Source organism: Setaria italica, chromosome II, assembly GCF_000263155.2.
Source record: "Setaria italica strain Yugu1 chromosome II, Setaria_italica_v2.0, whole genome shotgun sequence".
NCBI classification, from domain to species: Eukaryota; Viridiplantae; Streptophyta; class Magnoliopsida; order Poales; family Poaceae; genus Setaria; species Setaria italica.
In genome coordinates this window covers 5,256,611-5,274,356 of record NC_028451.1, presented here as the reverse complement: position 1 = coordinate 5,274,356, position 17,746 = coordinate 5,256,611, and the positions used below count along the sequence as shown (strand labels likewise).

General features: G+C 46.4%; 2 protein-coding genes and 1 pseudogene across 2 annotated transcripts; all 3 read left to right on the top strand.

Annotated features, from left to right (window-relative positions):
- The first annotated feature begins 2,223 nt into the window (after window positions 1-2,223).
- LOC101758327 lies at window positions 2,224-3,228 on the top strand. Its single transcript, XM_004958959.1, has one exon. It carries the CDS (start codon window positions 2,224-2,226, stop codon window positions 3,226-3,228), a length of 1,005 nt encoding a protein of 334 aa, XP_004959016.1.
- Window positions 3,229-14,471: 11,243 nt separating this feature from the next.
- LOC111256352 lies at window positions 14,472-15,093 on the top strand. Its single transcript, XM_022824234.1, has 2 exons — window positions 14,472-14,587; window positions 14,634-15,093. Exons 1-2 carry the CDS (start codon window positions 14,472-14,474, stop codon window positions 15,091-15,093), a joined length of 576 nt encoding a protein of 191 aa, XP_022679969.1.
- Window positions 15,094-16,430: 1,337 nt separating this feature from the next.
- LOC101756140 lies at window positions 16,431-17,658 on the top strand (annotated as a pseudogene).
- The last annotated feature ends 88 nt before the right edge of the window (window positions 17,659-17,746 follow it).

The window sequence follows — 17,746 nt, the reverse complement described above, 5'->3', positions numbered from 1 at the left end:
GCGTATGATAGCCCCTAAGTAGGTCAATCCACATCTAGAAATACATGCGCCAATCTCAGGTCTGAGGACAAAGCGTATGCGTTGTATAAAGAGAGAACTACTTCCTCACTTTTGGGTCAGTCGTAACACATGTCTCCACATGTGTCCACATTATTAGTTCGACTATCTCCCATGTTCCATGACTTGTGAATCAATCATGGACTAATTAGGCTTAATAGATTCGTCTCGCGATTTAGCCTAGGGGTTGTGCAATTAGTTTTGTAATTAGACTATGTTTAATACTCCTAATTAGTGTCCAAACATCCGATGTGACATGTGCTAAAATTTAGCACATGCCTCCCAAACACCACATGGACGATATGCCCACAGTCGCTAAATCAAGGGTTCAAGTGTACATGTACAGAGGTTTAAATTGCATATATGTAAACACAACTCGACGATGTACTCTCTCCGTTTCAAATTGTAAGTCGTTTTGACTTTTCCAGATACATAGATATTATTATGCATTTAGACATAAACCTATAATTTGGAACGAAGGGAGTAACTTTTATTTTCTGCAACAAAATCTTGCTAAGGATTGAGAAAAGTAACCATGACCAGAGAGTGGAGCCAATGCTTCAACAGCCTTTGGCACCATCACAAGAGATGAACCGCAGAGACACACACTTCAATTTCAGCGAGGTGGTGGGGACTGGATCAGTCTCGTGGAATCCTAGTGACAGATCGATGCCTTGAAAATATAGTTGAATCTCCAAGGGCAGCTCGGTGTTGAGCTTTTAATGGTGCAAAGAGGAGAGAAAAAAAGAGCCGATTTTTTTTCAAATAACGATTTTAAAAAAGAGGGTCTTATGTTTTTGCCACTGTCCCCGACCTTCATTGGATGATATAATGAGCTAGCTGACTCCACCCTTGAAGTAAGCATATAGAAAACCCCAAATATAGAAAACCCCAAACTCGTAAGAAACGAACTCAGGTCCGGTAGGATGGATGCTCTGTTTCTTCAAATAATAATTTGAATCCTACTTACTCCCTCCGTCCTAAATTACTATTCATTTTATTTTTTAGATACATAATTTTGACTATGCATCTAGATATATATTATGTCCTTATACGTAGTAAAAATCATATAGGTAGAAAAGTTTAAACGAATAATTTGAGACGGAGAGAATAGATACTAAACTATGACTATATGCTACATGTTGGACACCTCCTTGGTATGTTCCACCTTAACAAAGAAAATATTCAAACTACCACTTCATTGGTGGGTTCCACCTGAACGAAAGGAACTTGCACCAAAGTCTGATTGGATGCTCGTACTTAGGGTCTGTTTGTCTCCCACGTGCTAAAGTTTAGCATCTATTATATTGGATGTTTGATACTAGTTAGGAGTATTAAACATAGGCTAATTACAAAACTAATTGCATAGATGGAGTCTAATTCGCGAGACAAATCTATTAAGCCTAATTAGTCCATGATTTGACAATGTGGTGCTACAGTACCATTTACTAATGATGGATTAATTGGCCTTAATAGATTCATCTCGCGAATTAGCCTAGGGGTTCTGCAATTAGTTTTATAATTAGCTCATGTTTAGTCCTCCTAATTACCATCAAACATCTGGTGTGACACGGCTAAAGTTTAGCACATGTATTCAAACACTCGTTTAGCCTGGCCAGGCTCGATTGATTGGTTGCCCGAATCAGCTGCAAGGTCCGACTAGCTTATCGGATGCAAAAGGCAGCTTGGAGCCTGGTTGAAGATGACGACGCATGGATCCCACATGTCAGTGGCACGAGGGAAAGGGATGGGTAACAGGAGAAAGGCAGGGGTGTTTTGGTCTCTTCCTGTTCCGATCCATGCTGGCACGGGTAAGTTGGCACGCCACGTCAGTAAAAATAGCAAATGCATTGTATTGTTTGAAGAGGGATGGCAAATATGTTAATGTATTTGTAAGATATCTCTATGCTCCCCCAACAACTAGCCATAACTGCGGTTAAATGCTGTGCGTGTGTGTGAACGCAATCCCTCGCACTTCCTCCGGTTGCTTCTCACGCACACCACCCACCAAGCCGCTGTCCATTGACCAGTGGCCGGCGGCGGCGCTCACCGAGCTCGATCCCCGTCGTCTCCGGCGGCCGGTAAGTTCCCCCAACTTCGCGGCGCCCTGCATTCCTCTCTGACGCCGCTCATCCGCTCACCTCCGGCTCCTCCCTTCGCAGCGACATGGATTGCCCCAAGACCAAGGGGATCGAGGCCGCGGTGGCCTGCCTCCCTGACGACGCCCTCGAGGGGATCCTCTCCCGCCTCCGCGCCAAGCCCCTCTTCCGATTCAATTGCGTCTCCAAGGCCTGGTGCGGCCTCATCGCCGACCGCCTCCGCTGCCGCAAGTTCCCCCAAAACCTAGAGGGTTTCTTCATCGGCGGCCGAGGTGAGAACTTCGGCGATTTCATCGACCTGTCGGGGAGGCCGGTGCCTCTCGTCGATCCTTCCTTCTCCTTCCTCACGAATTCGCAAGAGATTGCGAAGATCGTCCTCTTGGGTTCCTGCAACGGACTTGTCCTCTTTGGGCACAGGCGGGTTTCAGATAACTATGACACACTGGGATACATTGTTTGCAACCCCGCTACAGAGCAGTGGGTGACTGTGCCCAGCTCCGGCTGGACTCCATGGGAAGACAGTGAGGACGAAGAGAACCAAGATGACGTTCAAGCGGAACGCCTCGACACCTATTTGATCTTCGACCCAGCAGTCTCTCCACACTTTCAATTGGTCCAGTTATTGTCGCTTGATCTGTATGATTTGGAAGAGGTGCACACCTTCTCTTCTGTAACTGGGGCATGGAGGCAACATGAAGGTATACATGGCCAGGCATGGAAGCAGTGGGGTAGTATGGCAATGGCCATATCTGTGGCGTGCGCCTTTAATGGAATGCTGCACATGAGTATCCATTTCCATGATAGTAACCTGAATATGATAGTTGCGGTTGATGGGGAAGGGGAGCCTTTTAAGACGATGCACTGGCCAGACGATAGTGGTCGTGTTGTTTTTTTTGTTGGTCAATCTCAAGGGCACCTGCATTGCATGAGTGTACATACGGGAGACCTTGTCCAGATGACTCAACTGTCAATTTGGGTTCTTGAGGACTATGATGCGGAAAAATGGGTTCTGATCGAGGGACAATGTGAGCTTCTTCCAGCTGTTTGGAAGAATGAGATGCCATTACCTTGACTATGATGTGGTCGCCATCCATCCATATCGTGGTTTGGTCTTCTTTGTCGAGAAATGGAACTGGAGGTTGATATCATATGACATGGATACGAAGGAAGTGCATGCTCTCTGCACTCTAGGACATGACTATCATCGGAAGAACCCCGTATGTCCCTTATTTCGCAGAGGTAGCGGCGCTCGCTAAGAAGCACTCCCATTTCAGACATGTGAATTCCATACTACTCCCTCCATTTCATAAAAAGTGCAATTCCGGCATTTGAGAAAAAAAATCTCGTAGAAATTACCATGTAATTAAGTAGTTAGGTTTGATTTGATACCAAAATTAACTTCTGATTGTGATTTTAGAAAGTCTAATTAGTTGCATACATCCATAAATGATGGTATGGAGGGGATTTTTTCACTCCACTAATATGCAATAGCGTAACTAGAATCTTGCACGTTGGTATTCATCGATATTCCCCTTTGCTTGGCCTGCGGCAGGCAGAGGCCGGGGAACACGGCCGACGTCGCGGCATGCGGCAAAGTTTGGCTTGCATTGCTTCACATGCTCGGTTTGTGCGGGGAGACAAAGAAGAGGAAGCATGTGGTCCAACAATGAACAAATTCGCCGAGTAGGAGCCTCCCCACATAACCGCGGGAGAAGGGGCTTCCAAGGGAAAAGTAGGAGGCTCCCTAGAGTAAGGATTCGAGTAGGGACCTTACTGGACTCGATTTTGTTCACCCTCGGTCCCTACTTTTTGAGTAAGGACCTTGCAGAAGTTGCTCGCGCTCATTGTTAGTTAATTAACAATATAAACAATGAAGGTTTATCATGTGAACTATTGCATGGCAACAAATCATGTGACCCCTTTCATGTTGTTTCTCTTCCCCCTCCCTTTCTTCTTCTCTACCTCTAACATCCACGACTGGTGCTTTGTAGATGCCGCTTACTGGTGCAGCTACCCACCACATATAACATCGCTTCCCTTCCTCTTCATTAGTTATCCACCCATCATTCAAAGGGAGCACTAGGAGCCTAACCCACCACTCAGCCCTCCTCCCTCCTCCTGAACTCTAACTCCAATAGCATGAATCATCTTCGAAGCTCATGATGGCAGTTGCCATCCGAATATGTCAAATTGGAGTATTCGACTATAAAAGGATGGATTTATCCCACATCCTATTGCATAGAGAACGATAGCGTGATTCCTTCCATAATGAACCACCTTTTCCCCTCCCCTTCTATCTTCCTAGCTCCCTCTCCGATCCTCCTAATCATTTTCATTCTGCCTTTTTCTTTGCTACCTCCTTGGACTGCCACCCCATAATTGTTGACGCAACTACCCACCACACCATTGTTGCCGCTTCCTCCACCAATAGTCATCTACCTAGCATGGCCTTATCATTGCCCTCCACTAACCACACGCATTGCGCCCCTAGGTTAATGTGGCCCACCACCCCATGGCTACAACCCCGCCCACACACTGCCAACTACCGATAAGCCACCTTCCATCAAGGAATCAAGGTCCAGAGGATGTGAGATTGGAGGAGCATCCAAAGCGTAAACCACCGAAACCCTAACTCAGATGGGTACCATCATCGTCGTCGTCTGCGAGATACGTTGCATGAAGCTTACGTCCGCTTAAAATTATCGGTAAAAGAATCTCAAATCTGGGGGATTTAAAAGCTCGAGAAAAGGGATGTAATATTGATGTTGTATACCAATTTATGAATAATAACATATGGTATAGGCAATTGATACAATTTTCGTTGCGAGAAATACAAAGTTTCAATCACGAAAAAAACCCAGGCAACTGAACAGAAATGCTCTTCACCACGTCACTTCCTCTTCCGGTCCTTTTCTTCCCCCAAATCCCCCGCTCGCTTGCTTCTCACGCACACCGGCCTCCACATCGGCGGCGAGCGGCGCTGCGGCCCTCAACGATCCCTACCGTCTCCGATCCGGCGGCGGGTAAGCTCCCTCAACCTTACGCGCGCTGAATTCCCTCTCTTCTCGCATGCTTTTTGAGCTCGTCGCCTCACCCTCGCCCCTCTCCCTTCGCAGCGACATGGACAGCCCCAAGACCAAGAGGAGCAGCGAGGTCGCGGTGGCCGCCTGTCCCCCTGACGACCCGCTCGTGGAGATCCTCTCGCGCCTCCACGCCAAGCCCCGCTTCCGATTCAAGTGCGTCTCCAAAGGCTGGCGCGACCTCATCACCGATCGCCTCGGCTGCAGGAAGTCCCCCCAAACCCTGGAAGGGTTCTTCTTCCTCGTCGACGAGATCCAGAGCTGCAGCGACGACCGTTCGGACTATGGATGTTTCATCGACCTGTTGGGTAAACCTTCACCTCTGATCGATTTTTCCTTCACCTTCCTGACGAAGGTGCCTGAGATTGATAAGATGGTCCTTACTGGTTACTGCAATGGCCTCCTCCTCTATGGGCATAGACGGAGTTCGGACAAATATGATACTCTGGGATATGTTGTGTGCAACCCCGCCACCGAGGAGTGGGTGGCTGTGCCCAGCTCTGGCTGGAAACCACCACCATCTCCTTCATTGGAAGGCATCGAGGATGAACAATACCAAGTTCCCATTTTGCAAGGCGAACATGTTCTCACCTATATGTTGTTCGACCCAGATACCTCCCCACACTTTCATTTGGTCGAATTCTGGATGAAAAGTTTCGTGGAATTGGAAGGGGTGCATGCTTACTCATCTGAAATTGGGGTATGGAGGCCAAATGAAGGGGGTTCATGGGGAAAGTCTGCAATTATAGGTTCGAGCTTGGGTTCTGGATGCGTCTTTAGGGGCATGCTTCACTTCATTGTCACCTGCACTTTTAATGTTCGATGGCAGAGGATGATAGTTGCAGTTGATGGGGAAGGGAAAACGTCTAGGACCATGCGCTGGCCAGAGGATCGCGGTCATCTTCTATTTATTGGTCAAACTCAAGGGCACCTGCATTGTATAAGTGGGCATGTAGACGACTCTGACCATATGAATGAACTGTCCATTTGGGTTCTCGAAGACTACGGCGGAGAAAAGTGGGTTCTGAAGCACAATGTGAGCGTTTTGCAGCTGTTTGGAAAAGCGAGTTGCGAATGTGACTCCTATGGGGTGGTTGAAATTCATCCAAAATGCAATATGGTCTTCTTTTTCCAATATTGGAACCAGAAACTGATATCATATGACATGGATAGTAAGGAAGTGCGTGATCTTTATACTCTGGTACGCGACGACTATGAATCTATCATGCCATATGTTCCCTACTATGGATCGTCATTGGCGCTCGCTAAGAAGCACTGAAATTGTTGCTGCTTGTGGGGTACTCATTGGGACTTCTAGCTGGAATCATGATCTCCCAAGTATATGGAGTAGCTAGCAACTTTTGTAAATTTACTATAATTAGGTGATACATCTCGCTGGTGCTCGTATGTATTCCTTAAATTTTGGTGCATATTTGTTTCAGATATTGGTGTTGAAATTATAAGTTTGTCTTTCCAGAAATGTTATTATCTTCTAATTATTGGGACTAGAATTTTCTTTCCTCATGCCTTTGTCTGTTGATTCGTGCTGAATGAATACATGTACCTTCCATATGTTGCAAATGATGTGTGTGCATGCCTGGTCATTTGTACTGAATGAATATACATGTATATTCCATATGGTGCTGTTGATTTGCTCTCACACAAACCTCCGGTGCTTCCTAGTTGAGTTGGTCCCATGCACGGTAAATATCTTTCAATTTCAAATGATCCTTCTTTCCTACGATCCTATCAATTTAGTGGATGTGCTTTATTTGCTTCTTGTGTCCCCTTGTCATGCAGCTTGTAAACTTGTGTTGTTGCCTGGGAGTTGCACTGCTTTCCCTAGCCGTCAATTCTGGAGGCCTGTCCACAACAACCGAATAGATCATAGTAATTTCAGGCAGGGAGCTAGTTGAACTTCACATAAGATGTTCAGAAATCGTTGTTTAGCAATTGGAGCTTGTTGAATGTAATCGCATACCAGCTGACCGCTTGAGAACTTTGTTAAGATATCGTTGTTTGGCAATTGGAGCTTATTGAGTGTTACCAGCTAGCAGCTGCGACCTTGAGACTTGAGAGCTGGCTCCAAATCCAATTCAAGGCGTTTTTTCGATCTGCAGGCATTGCCCATCGACCGCTGTTGCCGTGGATAGCGACGGCGGGCCCACCGTCTTGTCATCTAGCCTGCTAGTTAGATAGATGGAACTAGAGTTCATCGGAGTTGTCAAGTATCAGCTCATCGCCATTCGCCGTTCACATCCAGTTCAACTTGCGAAGGAAGAAGAAGATATACGTACGGGGACATAAAAGCAAAGTTGCCATCGCAGATGGCTCACCTCAACTGGGCCTACACTTCATCAATTCCGGGCCATCGTAGCGAGATTGGGCTTCTTGGCCCGTTGAGGCCTTCCGTTCTTCCCGTCAGCAGGGCCAGCAGCCTTCCGTTCCTCCCGGGAAAAAGTACTATTCACCTCCCTGGACAATGGGCCGAGTTTGCATTTCCACCCGAGACACCAAAACCAGCCGTTTAGAGTCCTCCAACTAGCGTTTCCACTTGACGAGCTCCAGCCGCATGGTTGAGGAGGCCGTGGCCTGAGGGAGGAAGATGAAGATTGTAGGGGCTGAACATGTGGGCCAATTGAACAGTTGCCACCTGTGTTAAGTGACATGGCGCCACGTAGGACAAAATCAGAATAGAATCGGATCGAGGAGGTCACATGTCTGGTATTGAAAGCACGAGGAGGCAGAACAGATGGTTATAAGTCATGGGTGAAAATATGGACTCGGCTCGTGGTCCGGGAAGGTAAATTGGACTTTTTCCTTCTTACCATCAGCAGGGCCGTTGATGCTTATGACGACATCAGCTTCAGGCTAGCATCATCAACTATGGACTATGGTAATATCAAAATCCATGTGAATAAAGGGTGTAGCGTGATTTAATTTATTAATCTTGTTTACTAATTTATGAACGACATGCTATTGCAAATTGAAGTTTCGTAGTGCAATCATGAAAAAGTTTACTACTCCCTCCATCCCAAAGTTTAGGTTGTTTATTTTAGGTTGTTTTGATATTTCTAAATTCATAGATTTTTTTATACATATAGATACATATTATGTCTATATGTATAAAAAAACTTATAAATCTAAAAATGCTAAAACTATCAATTTAGGACGGAGAGAGTATATTTGATTTTTGTTTCTGAGCCGCAAAAGTTATGAATCTAAAAATCCTAAAATGGAGAAGTATACATGATTTTTGTTTCTGAGTTCTGACAAATCTTAGCCATGAATCTTGATTTGGCAACTGTCTTCTAATACCTCTACTTTTTTTCTCAATCGCCACGACTACGAGTTGTACGCGCTCCTCTATAATTTTTTCACGCGTAGCCTGCCAGTGGAGAGCCTATCCATCATACTCAGGGGAGAGATGGTTGACTTGTCGTATAGCCACATAGTACCGACCAATCAGGAAAACGCTATGCGAACATGTGTAACAAAATTCCAAACTAAAAGATTGCAGTCTTAAAACCAAGCATCCAAATTAATTCATGCAAGCTCCTTCTTCTTCTTTTTTCCTTTTCCTTCTCTTTTTCTTTCTTTTGGAGCAGCTCCACTGTCTGACAGGTGGTACACGCTAGATCCGTCCCTACTCACCTCAAGATGTAAACTTCAATAGGTGGGCTCCATCATCTCCTACAAATGGCAAGATTGCACATTATATGAAGCTTACGGTGGTTACCATGAGGATCTTGTGCACACCTCACAACTCATTATTTGACTATTAACAGAAGTATTTGACTATTAAAGTATGAACTTACTATCCCACAACCTATCGTATAGACATGGTTCACACGGTCCCTTTTATGCGAAACCATATTCTTCCTCCTCCCATTGTCCTCCTTTCATACTTTTCTTTACTGGCTCCAGCACCCGCAGATCACTACCTTCTAGTTGTCGACACCACACCATCACTTCCCCCTTCCTCCACACATAGTCGACCACCCAACCAATCAGTGATCACCGCTCTCTACTAACTGCACACAAGTCACCCTAATGGTAATGTAGCCCACACACCACCGGCTAGCGTTCCATTGATGAGTTTGAGAGAGGGAGTACCTTGAGCCTAAAAACCATCGAACCCTAACTACCATCATCTCATGCTCATGATGTTTGCGGCTTAAACTTATCTATTAAAGAAATCTCAAATTTAGTTGATTAAAAGCTCAAACAAAAGTAATGTAAAATTGATCTTATTTACCATTTTAGAAACAACAAGCTATATGAGGTTTATACAAGTTTGGTTGTGAGAAATACAAATCATTGTACGGACAAAACCAGGCAACTGAACACAAAGAAATCCTCTTCACCAGTTCGCTTCCTCGTCCGGTCTCCCCCAAAATCCCAAGGCAAATCGCACACCTCCACTTCGCAGGCGAGCGCCGCCACGGCCCTCAACGATCCCTACCGTCTCCGGCGGCGGGTAAGCTTCCTCAACCTACGCGCGCTGAATTCCCTGCGTCTCGCTCGCTCATCGCCTCACCTTACCCCTGCCCCCTCCCCCTTCGCAGTGACATGGACAGCCCCAAGACCAAGAGGGGCGAGGTCGCGGATGCGGTGGCCGGACTCCCCGACGACCCCTCGCCGAGATCCTCTCCCGCCTCCCCGCTAAGCCCCTTTTCCGGTTCAAGTGCGTCTCCAAAGGCTGGTGCGACCTCATCGCCGGCCGCCTCGGCCGCAGGAAGTTCCCCCAAACCCTGGAGGGTTTCTTCTTCGGCGGCGGCGGCGACGGCGGCGGCGTGAACTATGGGCATTTCATCAACCTATCGGGCAGATCCGTGCCTCTCGTCGACGCCTCGTTCTCCTTCCTCACCAAGCTGCCTGGAATTAAGAACATCGACCTCTTGAGCGCCCACAATGGGCTCCTCCTCTTCGAGCACTTCCGGGATCGCCACCGATACGAATACATTGTGTGCAACCCTGCCACTGAACAATGGGTGTCCGTGCCCAGCTCCGGCATTACTCCATATCCACCGGTGGAAGGGAACTACTATTCCTTAACTCTAGCCCATAACTTGCTGATTTTTGACCCGGCTGTTTCCTCGCACTTCCACCTGCTCCAATTCCGCAATCTTTGTTGGTTCGAGACAGTGCAAGTGCAAGCTGTGCGCGTCTTCTCATCTGAAACTGGGGTCTGGAGAGATATAAAAGGGGAAGGGGAAGACAAAATACAATCTAAGTTGGGCTGGGCGAATGTCAATGGCATGTTGCATATTCCAGTCTACAAGCACTACTTGCAGTCGCAGCAAAAGGATATCATAGCTGTGGTGGACTTGCAAGGGAAGAAAAATATGGCGATCCACTGGCCAGATATGAACGAATTTGCTGCTCCTGTTTTTATTGGTCAATCCCAAGGACGCCTGCATTGCATCACTGGACATAAAAAAGCAAGAAGATCATCGAGTCCACATCATTGAGCTGTCAATTTGGGTTCTTGAGGACTATGGTGCAGCACAATGGGTCCTGAAGCAAAGTGTGAGTTGTTTGCAGCTGTTTGGAGAAATCAGTTGTGGAGTCGATGACTTAGATGTGGTCGCCATTCACCCAGATCGCAATTTGGTTTTCTTCGTTCACCGCTACAACTGGAAACTGGTGTCATATGACATGGACAGTGAGGACGAAGTGTATGATCTGTGCACTCTAGGACATGGCGGTGGGCTGATTATCCCATATGTTCCCTATTTTGCGGAGGTGCCAGTGCTCAGTTGTGGAGCTTCAACTGATTTTCAGGAGGGGCAACCCAGAATACTATAAAGAGATTAGCAATGTTTTAATCGAACTAATCACTGTTACTCCATAGGAAGGTTGTAGTAGGAGGTGAACTTTGCTGGTGCTTGGATGTATTCCTTAGTGTGCCTTTGGTATCAATGCTGCAAGCAAGCAGTTGAGACTTGGGTAAGTTAGCATTACATGTGCTAGTTAATGTATGTGGTTTCCTACAACTTGTGATGTTTGGCATTCAAGCTATCTGTTTGAAAATACTACCTTTTGCGTTTCCAGAATGTTAATCATCTTATATATTAGTAAGTGACCAATGACTGCTGATTTATGTTTCCACGGTACTATATATTTTTATTTATGCTGGAAGAATATGTGTATCTCACATACGTTGTGGCCAGTGCATATATTGGAAAGGTTTGGGCTGAAAGCTCTGTTTACATGAAGCTCAAAAGCTTCCTAGTGGATGCTGCTTACATGATATTCATAGTCTTCAGACCATAGTTTCATCTGTGCTGCGTATTATAACTTGTAGTAGCCTAGTAGATTTTGGCCAGAAAGAGCTTGCTTGCGCATGCAAGTTATTTTCATTTATTTTAGCAGTGTCGGGAAGACACTTTACATTTAGCTAGACAATGTTTCTTTGTGCAGTATGATACTCTAGCACTTTGAACTTTGAAGGTGTTTCACCAAATTTAAGCGCTAAAAGGTTTGTAGTTTGTTGCTACAAAATGAAGGGAAAATGATATTAGCTTTCCTTATACATGACCACTTGCAAAGATACTTACCTTTGCTTCAGTTTAGTTCTGTAATAGACTAACAGTACAATTTCAATAAATCTGCTCTCCCAGCTTGCTCTGTTTGATAACCTTGTTTGGATGAAGCAAAGTGTGGGTACTACCATTTTATTTGTAATATATTTATGGCATACAATATCTAATTCTGAAACACACATCTTTTACATTTATCTGAAGAAAGCTGCTTACCTATTCCTGTTGTTACCTGAGAATTTACCTGACTGCTCAAAGGTTAGAACAAAAAGATGGCCTTTTGACATCATTTGGCACATTATGTAACTGCTGTGATGATATTAAGATTCAAATTTGGTAACTGGAATGGTGCACTGAAATTTAAATTTAGCTTCACTTAGGTTAGCCTCTGTTTAGATTGAATGCACACAAAAGTATTTATAACTGGACTCACCTAGATATGAATAAGTGGCAAACGGAGACATAATCTGATTTGCAATTGTGGTGCTTACGTATCATGTTCTTCAATGTAATCTGAACATGAAGTCCATGATTATATAGAGCAGCCGGTTTGTGCTGTATGAATCATTGATATCAAAAATATTTTGGTGTTGCATATTTGGAGGGACTTAGCTATACTGTTGCTATTCTTATGTGGTTTACTGCTCTAGATGAATATTTGAAGGGGATTTAGCAGTCTCATCACTTACTTCTGCTGCATCCTGAAGGCTCTGAATAACCCCCCTTGCTGAAACAGTGGAACTAAATCCTAAAATCTTGGAGCAACCTTATTAATCCAAACAATTTGCTCTTTCCTGACAGGAAACATAACAGGGTTTAGTGTACGTATGTACATGCTAACTTTGCACCTTTTTTTTGTTCAGCAATTTGTTTTCCTCCATTTATACTTTTGTCCAATTGATACGGTGCATATATTGAAAATGTTAAGACAAAGCTTCGTCACATTAAAATATGAGGTTGTTGGCCATTTTTTGTCACTATGCTATTGAATCATAACTGAAACCTTGGAGTAGAAGACTGTTGGCCACAGGAGCTGATTATAGGTGATGCTCTTTTGTTATATTAACTTAGCCACAGCCCACAGACAACATTTCTTTTGTTACTGCAGCAATGTACAGTTGAGCTAGGTACTTTCAAACAATGCGGTTCTGTAGAACCGTATAAATTGGCTTTGCCTGCACTCGGCAGTGTGAGTGTGTGATACTTCGATGCTGTTTCAACTGAAAGTCGACAGACCACACAGTTTTGCAATTTGTTGCGATGAGCTCCAGACATTGGATACTGTCCTTTCGATAAGGTTGTAGTACTCGGTAAGAGCTAGGTGACTGGGGGGGTAAAAATGTTGGAATTCCAGGAAACAACTAGAGAAAAAGGAATCCCCTTTTCCTATGTTGCTGATATGATACTAGGAACTGAATGTTGAGTCCACAAGAAAACTGAAGGGACTATCAAATTTCCCTTGTCTGCACACAGCATCTTCATCAGTTAAATTGTACTTATCGTTGTTATCGAGACATGTACGCCCCTCAGTTCGCTGTTGCATTCAAATGTTGCCCCCTGAGACTTTGGAGGCATTGATCTGTTTGATCTGGGTGAGGTCTGTATAGCTATTACTACCATATCTGATAACCAAGTCATCAGTTTGTGTATTGTTACAACAAACTTGACTGGACTGTCCCAAAGTAATGTTGATCGAGGCACCATTGCCCTTTAGCTCTGTAAACATGCAGAGGCTCTGCTAGCAAGTAGCAAATGATCCCAACAGCAAGACACCCCTCGGTTTATGAGAGCTCGGACTCCCATTCGAGTTTGCTGAACCGCCCACAAAAGATGAAGAAAAGAGCGCTGTCTCTCGCTCACTGGTAAGAAATCTAATCGTCTAGTCACCCTCTGCTTTGAACTCTCTAGTATTTGATCTTTTGTCTGCAGCTTGGGTGGGAGTATGGAAACATAGGAACACCTGTTCATTCGTATATCATACAATAGATTGGAAACAACAGATTGCGAGCCAAAATCGGATATTTTAGCACAATTTTGTGTGTTAGTCTTGGATGGAAACCGCACATGGTACTGACCTTGTCTAAGCCAATACTACTTCAGAATTCACTCTGTAAAACAGTTTGGCTTAGTGGCAATAGCCAATAGCATATGCATAATGAATACTACTCCATCTGTTCCAAATTATAACTAAATATAACGTATGTCTAAGTACATACAAACATCTATGAATCTAGGTCATTGTCATTTTAACTTTTCTATGTGTATAGTTTTTGTTATGCACCTAAATATAGTACATGTCTAGATACGTACAAATATTTATGAACTTAGAAAAGTCAAAACGATCTAAAATTTAAAACGTGATCACGCTACTGAATGCTGTAATTTAGCCCCCAACAACTCACGGAGACCAAGAGTCAGGGGTCATTTAATTTTTTCCCCACTCTTTACGGATTGCCACACTTTGTCTTATCACTGACAGGTGGGGTCAAGTGGGTCCCTTTTCAAGCGAAGCGCCTCTCTCTCTCTTCCTCCTCACGCACGCGGCACGCCAGCAAGTCACCGGCGGCCAGCGCCCCTCGGCGATCGCATCGTCTCCGGCGGCAGGTGAGTTCCCTCAACCGGGAGCGCCCCCTTATTCCTCCCTCACCTCGCTCATCTGCTCACCTCCGGGCTCCTCCCTTGGCAGCGACATGGATTGCCCCAACACCAACCCCAAGAGGAGCGAGGTCACGGTGACCTGCCCCTCCGACGACGCAATCGTGGAGATCCTCTCGCGCCTCCCCGCCAAGCTTCGCTTCCGGTTCAAGTGCGTCTCCTTGGTGCCACCTCATCGCCAACCGCCTCCGCTGCAGGAAATTCCCCCAGACTCTAGAAGGGTTCTTCTTCGGTGGTAGCCCTTATGAGAACTATGGGCATTTCGTCGATCTGTTCGGGAGACCCTCGCCCCTCGTCGATGCTTCGTTCTCGTTCCTCACTGGACTGCCTGAGATTGAGAAGATCAACCTTTTGGGTTCCTGCAATGGGCTCCTGCTCTTCGGGCACAGACGGGTTTCAGACATGAATGACTCACTGGGCTATATTGTGTGCAACCCTGCGACCGAGCAATGGGTGGCCGTTCCCAGCTCTGGCTGGACTCCATCTCCATTGGACGATTCGGCCTGCACCTATTTGATCTTTGACCCGGCTGTCTCCTCGCACTTTCAGTTGGTCCAGTTCACGCAAGATGATGAGGGAGCGATACTCCAATTCAGGCGAAATGCTGATGATAATGAGGTTGAGGGAGTGGCAGAGGTGCGGACCCTACTCATCTGAAAGCGGGGTATGGAGTGATACTGTGGAAGGACAAGTAAATGGAGCGCACAGGGATGGATACTATCATATTCAGGCAGTGTGTTTGTTAATGGCATGCTGCATGCCATGGTCGTTCACGAGTATGAAAGGGAGGGTCATATAGTTGCGGTGGACAGGGAAGGGAAGAAATGTAGGAGCATCCACTGGCCAGAGAAGCGTGGTGAGATTGTTTTTTTGGGTCAATCCCAAGGGCATCTGCATTGCATTAGTGCACATACAAACAGCTAGCACTGTCGAGATGGCTGAGCTGTCTCTCTGGGTTCTTGAGGACTACGATGCAGAAGAATGGGTTCTGAAGCACCGTGTGAGCTTTGCACATCTGTCACACTTGAGAAGTTTGATGAAGGCGCTCCACATGAAATTCTATCACCAAAGGATTCATAATTCGTTGCTATGAGCTCCAGACGTTGGATGTTGTCCTCCAGATAGATTTGTACTAGATAAGAAATATGGAGCAAAAATGTGGCAGTTACAGTAAAGAATTAGTGAAAAATAGGTCTGTCAGCACAAGTCGATAATTGCAGGGAGTATCTACCTTCCTTTGTATGCACACACATCATTTTCATCAATTAGGATCGTCATTATCGAGACATATACCCCCCTCAATTGCTGTTGCTTCTAAATGTTGCAAAAATTCGAGACCTTCAGAACCGTCTCCAATCCGATGTTGCAAAACAAGTTCTGCCACAGGCGGTCCAGGATCCATGTCCAGCAGATCAGATCAGCATCGTCAGTGAGACTGATGGCATCTCCAGTTTAGCTCGCAGCTCTCTCTGAGCCAGAGTGACCCTTTAGACTGTCAATGATTACCACCGCTAAACTGTGCTTTGTTGTTAATTTTCTTCTTATGCAGTCATGTGCGCACACTGGTGTAAATAGTAGTTCTGAATGCTGATTGCTCATTCAATTGGTGTTTCGAGGCAGATGGGAGACTGGACCTGAGTGGAATTTGGGATGCCTCCTGGGCAAAAGCCGCAAAACGGTGACCAGCACATTTGCAAAACAGACCTCGTAAAGCTTGGGCGATTACAAAATGCACCCAGCTTTCTTCCTCCCAAATCTTCTCAGACTGACTGACCTTTCCCCAACTCCTGCAGCGCGATGGGGGCTAGGGTTTAAGAATTCCCCGCCGACCAGCGCCGCCGCGGCGGACCCCGACCGCTCTCCGGCATCAGGTACGCTCCACACTCGCCGCATCTCCCTCTCGCTCGCTCGCTCTCTCCTGCATCGATCCCCCTCACGGCACGGCTCCTGATTCTCCGCTCGATTCGCAGGTTGCGGCGCGCCCCTTGCCACCGGTTCCGGCGCCATGGACTGCCCCAGGGGGAGCGCGGTGGCCGGCCTCTACGACGACATCCTGGTGGAGATCCTCTCGCGCGTGCCCGTCAAGGACCTCCGCCGGTCCAAGTGCGTGTCCAAGCCCTGGCGCGACCTCATCTCCGATCCCCTCCACCGCAAGAAGCTGCCCCAGACCCTGGAGGGCTTCTTCCACGGCGGCCGCCGCAGCTTCGGGCATTTCACCTGCCTGACGGGGACGGGAGAGTCTGTGCCTCCGGTCGACCTCGACCCTTCCTTCTCCTTCCTCACCGAGAAGCTGCCTGGGGTCGAGCGCTTGGTCCTCCTGGATTCCTGCAACGGGCTCCTCCTCTTTGGGTGCAACCGGGAGGACAGGTTCGGGTACATTGTGTGCAACCCCGCGACCGAGGAATGTGTGGACGTGCCCGCCAGCTCCTGCTCTTGTCCGCCTCCGCCTCCATTTGGAGAGAGCAATGACGTGTACAATGGGGAAAGATATGCACACACCTTTCTGATATTTGACCCTGCCGCGTCGGTGCACTTCCACTTGGTCCAGTTCTGGAATGATGTTTCGATGGAGGAGATAGAAGCGGTGCACTCGTACTCATCTGAGACCAGGCATGGAGTGACAGGGCAAGTAAGTGGAAGCGAGGAGAAAAGGGCGGTGAATGGGGACAGTGGGGTCAAGCCATGCTGAAATTCACGTTTGGCAGGGCTTTTATCAATGGTCTGCTGTATTTTATCGTCTACCATGTCCAGAAATCGGAGGCCCTGATACTTGCAGTGGATGGGGAAGGGAAAGCATGTAGGATCATCCGCTGGCATGATAAGCACAAGCTTGCAAATGCTGCTTTTATTGCTCAATGCCAAGGCTAACTGCAGTGCATCAGTATGGATTTGCAATTAAAAGGCTTCCGTATCTACTTCACTCAGCTGTCAGTTTGGGTTCTTGAGGACAATGATACACAAGAATGGATCCTGAAGCACAATGTGAGCTGTTCGCAGTTGTTTGGATTTCTGAGTTGCCCAGCCCATGACTTGGATATCGTGGCCATTCATCCAGACCACAATTCAGTAATATTTGTTCAGCGTTGGAACCGTAAGCTGGTATTGTATAACATGGATACTAAGGAACTTCATCCTCTCCGCAGCCTATGAGGTGGCTATAGGTTTATTACCCCCTATGTTCCCTGTTTTGTGGAGTCATCTGTTCTTGCTACCAAGTACTGAGGTTGATGCTTGTGGTAACTCCTCCGAATGTTCAGAAAGAACTTGATCTTCCAAGTATGGGGCAACTAGCATCTTTGTTAAATCTACT